The sequence below is a fragment of the Eubalaena glacialis genome, chromosome 15 (assembly GCF_028564815.1).
Source record: "Eubalaena glacialis isolate mEubGla1 chromosome 15, mEubGla1.1.hap2.+ XY, whole genome shotgun sequence".
NCBI classification, from domain to species: Eukaryota; Metazoa; Chordata; class Mammalia; order Artiodactyla; family Balaenidae; genus Eubalaena; species Eubalaena glacialis.
The window spans coordinates 72,532,398-72,542,220 of record NC_083730.1 but is presented as its reverse complement, the minus strand read 5'-3'; the positions used below and the strand labels follow the sequence as shown (position 1 = coordinate 72,542,220).

At 40.8% G+C, this 9,823-nt stretch overlaps 1 protein-coding gene across 1 annotated transcript in view; it reads right to left on the bottom strand.

Annotated features, from left to right (window-relative positions):
* Window positions 1–1,341: 1,341 nt before the first annotated feature.
* HORMAD2 (HORMA domain containing 2) overlaps window positions 1,342–9,823 on the bottom strand; it is a 68,728-nt gene continuing 60,246 nt past the window's right edge. Inside the window, exon 11 of the mRNA XM_061170020.1 lies at window positions 1,342–1,446. Coding sequence (XP_061026003.1) covers window positions 1,342–1,446 — 105 coding nt within the window. The remainder of the gene's footprint in view (window positions 1,447–9,823) is intronic.

Sequence of the window (9,823 nt, the reverse complement as noted above, 5' to 3'; positions counted from 1 at the left end):
TAGTGGCAGAGTGAGCTTATGTGAGTATACTTAACATGCTGGGAGAAGGGAAAATGCTACTCTCTGGCAGGCCCCAGTGCCACAGGCCAATTCAAGACCCCAGTTTGGAGGCTTCCTATGGGCAATCAGAAATGGATGAGAGTCTCACAAAAGGTAGTGCTGGACAGGCAGGATCCCTCAGATTTTTCTCTGTTATAACCCACAGCCTTCTGCTGGCTAAAGTGCATGTCTAGCCCCAGAGATTCTCCTTTTAGCCTGGATCAGGGGTCCTGGGTTCTCAACCTTTTGTGTGCATTAGAACCCAGGGAGTTTTCCATAGGGCCCACCCCTTGAGATTTTGATTAGCAGAAATGAGGCAGGCCTAGTAATCTGTATTTTAACAAGCACTCCAGGTACTGATGTCCTTTCTACACTGATCTGAATGAAGAAAAAAAAGATGAGCCAAAAAATACCTCGTATTTTGGCTTTATTTAACCAGAAAGCACACACACTTATAACATTTAACTTATTGGTTCTATCCATTTAAAAAAAATTATTAAATTTCATGTTATATAAATAATAAAAATAACACTCCATCATTTATTATTCATCTGATACTAATCATTAAGTCTATCAAAATTCTTCCAGAATAAGGAGAGGGCTAGTAGCATCATCTGCAGGTTACAGACTGATAAACTGAAGTTTTGGGGGAAGCATTTAACATGGGCCTTCAGAAGGGAGCCAGGCTCCTGCACTGCAGCCTAGTCCTGTCTCGGGCTGGCCAGCAGAACAGGGTGGAGGACCAGCTTTGAGGAACTCTACAGGGAGAGTACGTTTTGGTCCAACACTTAGCTGATCAACCTCGTGATTGAAGTTAACACAAAAATCACACCTGGATAAGCACCACCACACACATGCTATGCAATTTTGTGGGAATTTTAATAAAGCTAAAGAGGGATTCTAGCACACAGGTTACAACAAGTTGAAACGTTTCACAGTAGTCTAAGTACCTGGGAAGTTTAATTATGCAAAGAAAACCCTCTTTCCTTTGAGAACAACAGCTTATTTCTTTTCAAAATAGCTGCTGTGGTTCTTTTACAAATATAAAGGGTGTCTCATCTCTAACTTAGCCTTGAAGTAATGCTGTCCCAAAGCAGCCCTGGTGACCCTGTTTCCTTGTGGCAAAGTGAACCCATGTCCTACCCAGTAATTTAGCACTTAGTAAACTGACTCAAAAAGTTGAGCAACAAATTTAGTAAAAGGTTTTGGTGATAGGAACTTACTTTCCTACTAAGACACTTCATGCATATTTGTTGCAAAATAAACTTATTTTAGAATAAAAGTAGCAAAGGCATCTAACTTTCATTTTCTGTCAGGGATGAAGACTTTCATTGGTTCGCTGACCTTCCTCTTCTTCCTGGAGCTCTCAGAACTTTGCTGACTGTACACAAAATTCATTCTTTGAATCTGTGAGAATCACCAGAGAGAGGCACAATTCAGCAGAGATTTTGACGTCTGCACAAGGCATATACAAGACAGGTAGACCAAGCATTAATCCCTCTTGCTGCATAACCGATCTAAACCTGCTTTCCTGTGGGCTGGTTTAGCCCTGCACAGAGGCCCTGCTGCCAGTATCAGAGTCTGGAATTCAAAGTTTCAGGAGCTGAGGCCCCTGGAGGCGGCCAGTTTCAGAGACAGTTTCTTGGCTCTCTTTAGTGAATTCAGCACATCCAGCTCTTGAGAGAAGAGTTGTCAAGGTGTGGGGCCAACAAGGGGCAATTAAGGGTCAGGAGAGATCTAGGGCACTGACTGGTTTAGAGGCAAATAGAACTGAAGTCCCTTTTCAGTTAGCAGAAACATACAGCCTTATCTTTTTTTTTTTTTTTTAATCGTAAGTTCAGATTAATGAATTAGGAAGGACCATGGCCCTTCTTTCTGCTTGATGAGACTTATATGTTATTGATTAAAGACAAGTTGATTAGTGAATCATCATATACATATATTTCTCCATTGGGCTCAGCTTTGGTAAAGATTTTAGAATTTATATTTGCTTAACTGAGTGAACAACCAGATGTCAGACGATCCCTAATGCCTGGAATTCCAAGAAACACATGGAGGGCATTTTTATATTTTCCAGCCACTAGATGGGAGGAAAGGGTTTCCATGTTCTCTGTTCTTTCTTTGGAGGAAAATGGAATAAGATATATATTTTTAAGCAAGACTTAGAATATCTAGTAGAGGTTCCAACATTATTCTTTTTTTCTTTTGTTATAGATACAGGTTATTATTATTGACATGTTTTTACTACATAATAGTGGAAATGTCATTAAAGCATTTAAGTACCATTTAGAACCAAAGGTTGGGTCTACAAATGGCTAATTTAATCACTAACTTTTCGTTTTAGAAAGTAGTTGAATTTCTGATCTCAGAAACCACAAATTCCCTTTGGCTTAAACCAAGACATTGACTATACAGAGCAGTAAAACTCTGAGAATATAAGTAGAGCTGCTCTTCAAGTAACTGGTTTGCTTAGATATGCAAAGTTTGAAATGGTCTGCTCTAAAGGAAAGGAAATAGCAACATAAAAACCCAAAGCACAAAAACCAACTTCTTCATCTAGGAGATGAATTTGTTACAGTGTAGCTGTAAGAAAAAGTACTTGGTAAAATTCAGCTTTTTAAAAAATGTTGCTTGGGCATGCTTTCTATTCAAATGAAATTATCCTCACTTCTATCAAGTCTGGATACACTGGGATGAAAACAAGGTGGGTGTACAAGTTGGTCTGATGGTTTAATAGTTTTTTTCTCTTTTTCTTCTTTGCTCAAAAGTAAACCAGAGTTTTATTACAAGTTTCAGAGCTGTAATTTTATTACAGTGAGTTCATCAGAACATCTTTAATAATGTATACAATCTCAAGGCAACCAGTGAGGTCTGGGAAGTCTCACTGGTTTATAGAAAACTAGTGGGTTCGAAAGCAAGTGTGTGATCAGTCAGGGGACACTTCCTAACATAGATCAATAATAGTCCATATTCTGAACTATATAAACCAACAAATTTATCCATAGAAAGCAACATTTGAGAAACATTTTTCAGGTGTGTTCCAACTGGCTGAGTTTGCACCTTTGATGCCAAAGCCACCCAGGCAAGCATTCCCCTGGAGGTGTCCAAGTTAAAAACCTGGGAGTTGAGGGAGACCTTCAAGATGGCGGAGGAGTAAGACGTGGAGATCACCTTCCTCCCCACAAATACATCAGAAATACATCTACATGTGGAACAACTCCTACAGAACACCTACTGAACACTGGCAGAAGAACTCAGACTTCCCAAAAGGCAAGAAACTCTCCACGTACCTGGCCATGTGGCTGACAGGGTCTTGGTACTCCGGCCGGGTGTCAGGCCTGTGCCTCTGAGGTGGGAGAGCCGAGTTCAGGACATTGGTCCACCAGAGACCTCCCAGCTCCATGTAATATCAAACAGCAAAAGCTCTCCCAGAGATCTCCATCTCAATGCTAAGGCCCAGCTCCACTCAACAACCAGCAAGCTACAGTGCTGGATACCCTATGCCAAACAAGTAGCAAAACAGGAACACAACCCCACCCATTAGCAGAGAGGCTGCCTAAAATCATAATAAGGTCACAGACACCCCAAAACACACCACTGGATGCAGTCCTGCCCACCAGAAAGACAAGATCCAGCCTCATCCACCAGAACACAGGCACTAGTCCCCTCCACCAGGAAGCCTACACAACCCACTGAACCAACCTTAGCCACTGGGGGCAGACACCAAAAACAACAGGAACTACAAACCTGTAGCCTGCGAAAAGGAGACCCCAAACACAGTAAGTTAAGCAAAATGAGAAGACAGAGAAACACACAGCAGATGAAGGAGCAAGGTAAAACTGCAGAAATACAAAGAATCATGAGAGATTACTACAAGCAACTATATGCCAATAAAATGGACAACCTGGAAGAAATGGACAAATTCTTAGAAAAGCACAACCTTCCAAGACTGAACCAGGAAGAAACAGAAAATATAAACAGACCAATCACAAGCACTGAAATTGAGACTGTGATTGATTAAAAATCTTCCAACAAACAAAAGCCCAGGACTAGATGGCTTCACAGGCGAATTCTGTCAAACATTTAGAGAAGAGCTAACACCTATCCTTCTTAAACTCTTCCAAAATATAGCAGAGGGAGGAACACTCCCAAACTCATTCTACGAGGCCACCATCACCCTGATACCAAAACCAGACAAAGATGTCACAAAGAAAGAAAACTACAGGCCAATATCACTGATGAACATAGATGCAAAAATCCTCAACAAAACACTAGCAAACAGAATTCAACACACATTAAAAGGATCATACACCATGATCAAGTGGAGTTTATCCCAGGAATGCAAGGATTCTTCAATATACGCAAATCAATCAATGTGATACACCATATTAACAAACTGAAGGAGAAAAACCATATTATCATCTCAATAGATGCAGAAAAAGCTGTTGACAAAATTCAACACCGATTTATGATAAAAACCCTCCAGAAAGTAGGCATAGAGGGAAATTACCTCAACATAATAAAGGGCATATATGACAAACCCACAGCCAACATTGTTCTCAATGGTGAAAAACTGAAACCATTTCCTCTAAGATCAGGAACAAGACAAGGTTGTCCACTCTCACCACTATTATTCAACATAGTTTTGGAAGTTTTAGCCACAGCAATCAGAGAAGAAAAAGAAATAAAAGGAATCCAAATCGGAAAAGAAGTAAAACTGTCACTGTTTGCAGATGACATGATACAATACATAGAGAGTCCTAAAGATGCTACCAGAAAACTACTAGAGCTAATCAATGAATTTGGTAAAGTAGCAGGATACAAAATTAATGCACAGAAATCTCTTGCATTTCTATACACTAATGATGAAAAATCTGAAAGAGAAATTAAGGAAACACTCCCATTTACCATTGCAACAAAAAGAATAAAATACCTAGGAATAAACCTACCTAAGGAGACAAAAGACCTGTATGCAGAAAACTATAAGACACTGATGAAAGAAATTAAAGATGATACAAACAGATGGAGAGATATACCATGTTCTTGGATTGGACGAATCAACATTGTGAAAATGACTATACTACCCAAAGCAATCTACAGATTCAATGCAATCCCTATCAAACTACCAATGGCATTTTTCACAGAACTAGAACAAAAAATTTCACAATTTGTATGGAAACACAAAAGATCCCAAATAGCCAAAGCAACCTTGAGAAAGAAAAACAGAGCTGGAGGAATCAGACTCCCTGACCTCAGACTATGCTACAAAGCTACAGTAATCAAGACAATATGGTACTGGCACAAAAACAGAAATATAGATCAATGGAACAGGATAGAAAGCCCAGAGATAACCCCACGCACATATGGTCACCTTATCTTTGATAAAGGAGGCAAAAATATACAATGGAGAAAAGACAGCCTCTTCAATAAGTGGTGCTGGGAAAACTGGACAGCTACATGTAAAAGAATGAAATTAGAACACTCCCTAACACCATACACAAAAATAAACTCAAAATGGATTAAAGACCTAAATGTAAGGCCAGACACTATCAAACTCTTAGAGGAAAACATAGGCAGAACACTCTATGACATAAATCACAGCAAGATCCTTTTTGACCCACCTCCTAGAGAAATGGAAATAAAAACAAAAATAAACAAATGGGACCTAATGAAACTTAAAAGCTTTTGCAGAGCAAAGGAAACTATAAACAACACGAAAAGACAACCCTCAGAATGGGAGAAAATATTTGCAAATGAAGCAATGACAAAGGATTAATCTCCAAAATATACAAGCAGCTCATGCAGCTCAGTATCAAAAAAACAAACAACCCAATCCAAAAATGGGCAGAAGACCTAAACAGACATTTCTCCAAAGAAGATATACAGATTGCCAACAGACACATGAAAGGATGCTCAACATCACTAATCATTAGAGAAATGCAAATCAAAACTACAATGAGGTATCACCTCACACCGGTCAGAATAGCCATCATCAAAAAATCTACAAACAATAAATGCTGGAGAGGGTGTGGAGAAAAGGGAACCCTCTTGCACTGTTGGTGGGAATGTAAATTGATACAGCCACTATGGAGAACAGTATGCAGATTCCTCAGAAAACTAAAAAATAGAACTACCATACGACCCGGCAATCCTACTACTGGGCATATACCCTGAGAAAACCATAATTCAGAAAGAGTCATGTACCACAATATTCATTGCAGCTCTATTTACAATAGCCAGGACATGGAAGCAACATAAGTGTCCATCGACAGATGAATGGATAAAGAAGATGTGGCACATATATACAATGGAATATTACTCAGCCATAAAAAGAAATGAAATTGAGTTATTTGTAGTCAGGTGGATGGACCTAGAGAGTGTCATACAGAGTGAAGTAAGTCAGAAAGAGAAAAATAAATACCATATGCTAACACATATATATGGAATCTAAAAAAAAAAATGGTTCTGAAGAACCTACGGGCAGGACAGGAATAAAGACGCAGACATAGAGAATGGACTTGAGGACATGGGGAGGGGGAAGGGTAAGCTGGGACGAAGTGAGAGAGTGGCATGGACATATATACACTACCAAATGTAAAATAGATAGCTAGTGGGAAACAGCCACATAGCACAGGGAGATCAGCTTGGTACTTTGTGACCACCTAGAGGGGTGGGATACGGAGGGTGGGAGGGAGACGCAAGAGGGAGGAGATATGGGGATATATGTATATGTATAGCTGATTCACTTTGTTATAAAGCAGGAACTAACACACCATTGTAAAGCAATTATACTCCAATAAAGATGTTAAAAAAAAAAAAACAGAAACCTGGGAGTCGTCCATGGCTACTCCATCATCCTCACCCTAACATCTAACATCTAACTAATCACTAATTCCAGTTGATCCTACCTCCTTAATATCTTTCGAATCCATCCATTTTTATCTATTGCCACTGCCTCTGGTTTAGCCCAGGCCAATATCATCTCTCCCAATTACTGGGTCTCAGACTCCTGCTATTACTGCTTCTCCAATCCATTCTCCAGGCTGGAGCCTAATTAGTCTTTTATTAAATCTGACCACATCGCTCTACTGATTCGCCGTCCACCCATTAATGACTTCCCATTGTTCTCAGGATAAAGTCCAGACTCTTTATGGCCCTGGCCCATCTCTACAGTTTCATCTTGCTCCAGACTTCCTTGGCCACTTGCAGTTCTCAAATGGGCCCTGCTCACTCCCCTCTGGACTTTGCTTTTGGTGCCCACTCCCATGCTCTGCTTCTCCTTCATCACTGGGCGCAGGGTCTGCCCTGGAGTTTCTTCTGTCTCTTGGCCTCTCTGACACCCTGGCTGTGCTCTGTTCTTACCCTTTTTGTAACATTTACTACATGGTATTATCAGGCCTACTTATCAGTCTTCTCATCCAGAGTATAAACTCGTTGAGGTTAATGACAATATCTTAGTCATTTTTGTATTCCCAGTTTCTGGCATCTGGTAGGTGCTCTTAAATTATTGGCTGAATGAATGAATGTGCACTGTGCTGGGCACAAATACCATGTCTCTAGTAATATAAAAATGAATAAGACACAGTTGTTTTCAAGGATTGAGTCTTATAAGGGAGAGACATTAAGCACATGATTGCAATATAATGCAATACAACATAATAGACATTCCTTCATTCAACAATTATTAATGAGTGGCCTGCTCTGTGCATGGTATTGTTCTAGGTGCTTGGGGCACATTAGTGAAAAAACGAGATAAAAATTCCTGCCCTGTAGATTTTACAATCTGGCCATGTTACTTTTTGGCTTAATGATTTCCAGTGGCATCTCACTACTTTTAGGACAAAGTCCAAAGTTCCTGCCTTGGCTTTTCATACACCATCAGTGGTTCTTTACACTTCTAGGGAAGGAGAGGGGTCACAGATTGGCTATAAAACCCTGATGAAAGCTCTGCACTCATTCCTTAGAAAATTGCTCCCACTCCCACTCCCACACTCATCCACTGTGATGGGCCGTTTGAGGGGGCTCCTACCCCCCGAATACCTCCCAACTAGAGCCACACCCCCTCAGGGCCTGGCTGTGCCCAGCAGTACCAGCCTCATCTCCTCTCACTCTCTGCCCTCTCAGTTTTCTCATACCTTGCTTTGTCTTGATTCTGGACCTTTGCACATGATATTCCTTCTGTTGAAAAAGCTCTTTCCCCTACACCAGCCCTCTTTTTGCCTAACTAATTCCTACTCATTCTTCAGATCTCAGCTGAAAAATTATTTCCTTAAAGAAACTTTCCCTACCCCCATTCCAATTAAGTTAGGTACCCCAGTCATATGCTCTTAATAGAGTTCCAAGAGATCAGGGACATGCCTGTATTGGTCACGACTTACATTAGAAGGGGCTTAATACATTTTTTGCAATGAATGAATGAATGAATGAACCTGTCTTCAAAGAGCACTCTGCCTGCTGTATAGAAAGGTATTGGAGGCATCAAGTGGATGCAGGGTGATGAGTCATGCTACTGTAGTAGTCAGGTGATAACTTGGATACCAGTGCAGATGGAGAGAAGTCAAGAGTGAAATATTTAGAAGGTAGAGTCAGAAGGATGATCAACTGGATACAGTGGTAAAGGAGAGGTAGGTAGGTCAATAATGACTCCTAGTTTCTGGTTTAGCTAACTTCATGGATGGAGGGACTGTTTTCTCAGGTAGAGAACAATGAGAGTTTTGAACCTGCTGTGTTTGGAGTACCTGAGAAAACCCAAGTAGACATATTGAATCGGCAGCTATATGTGGAAATCTGGAGCTCAGGACAAAAGTCTGGGTTGGACACGTAAATTTAAGAGTCATCAGCATATGGAGGCTAATTAATGCCATGGGTGTGGAAGAGATTGCTTATTGAGAGATCAGAGCGTGAGAAGGGAAAGGGGCCAGGACGTAGCCGTAAGGAACTCCAACATTTAGAGATCAGGTGGAAGATGAGCCAACAAAGAAGGTTGAGAAAGAGAGAGAGAAAAGAAGTCTAGCAGACTGTCCTACAAAGAAAGCCAAGAGAAGAGAGTTTCAAGAAGAAGGAGTAGAGAAAATAAAAGAGGTGCGGGTGGTGGTCAGTAGTGTCAGGTGTTGCTGAGAGGTCAAGATAAGGACTGAAATATGCCTAATTGATTTAGCCACATGGAGGTTACTAGGGGCATTGGATTGTTCAGGGCACAAGTCACCTTGAAGTCGTTGAAGAATGCATAAAAAATTAAAGAAACTGAGACAGCAAGTATGCAAAGTTTTATAAAAATCAAGAGGGAGTGACCAGCTCAGCCTGGGGAATTTAGAGAAGGCTCCTTAGCAGAAGAGGGACGTTGAGCTGGGTCTTGAAGAATGAGTAGGAGTTCACCGCACTGGAGATGGGGCTGGGTAGGAGAGGTCCTTCTAGGTGGAAGGTTCATTCAGCATGTTTAAAGACACTAAGTCATAAAAAGACACGGAAGGTATATGGGACAGTGAGAAATGTCCCTTCATTAGATTGGCTCTTAGGGTGAGGTGTTATATATCCAAAACACTCCTGTTAAAAATGTAAATTCCCCTGAAATTATTACTCAATATGATGTTAGTGTAAATGAACTTATCAAATGGTCTCTGAGTGGCAGCCTGCTGAAAGCAGGGCCTCACAGGCTTTGGGAAGAAGACAGATAAGTATAAATACAGAAAAAGCAGTTCAGGGCAGTGTGCTTTGCTTGAGGAGGTAGATCTGTGTGGGGGACCAAGGGGTGGGCAGCCCCAGACACCCAGGAAATATCGTGAGT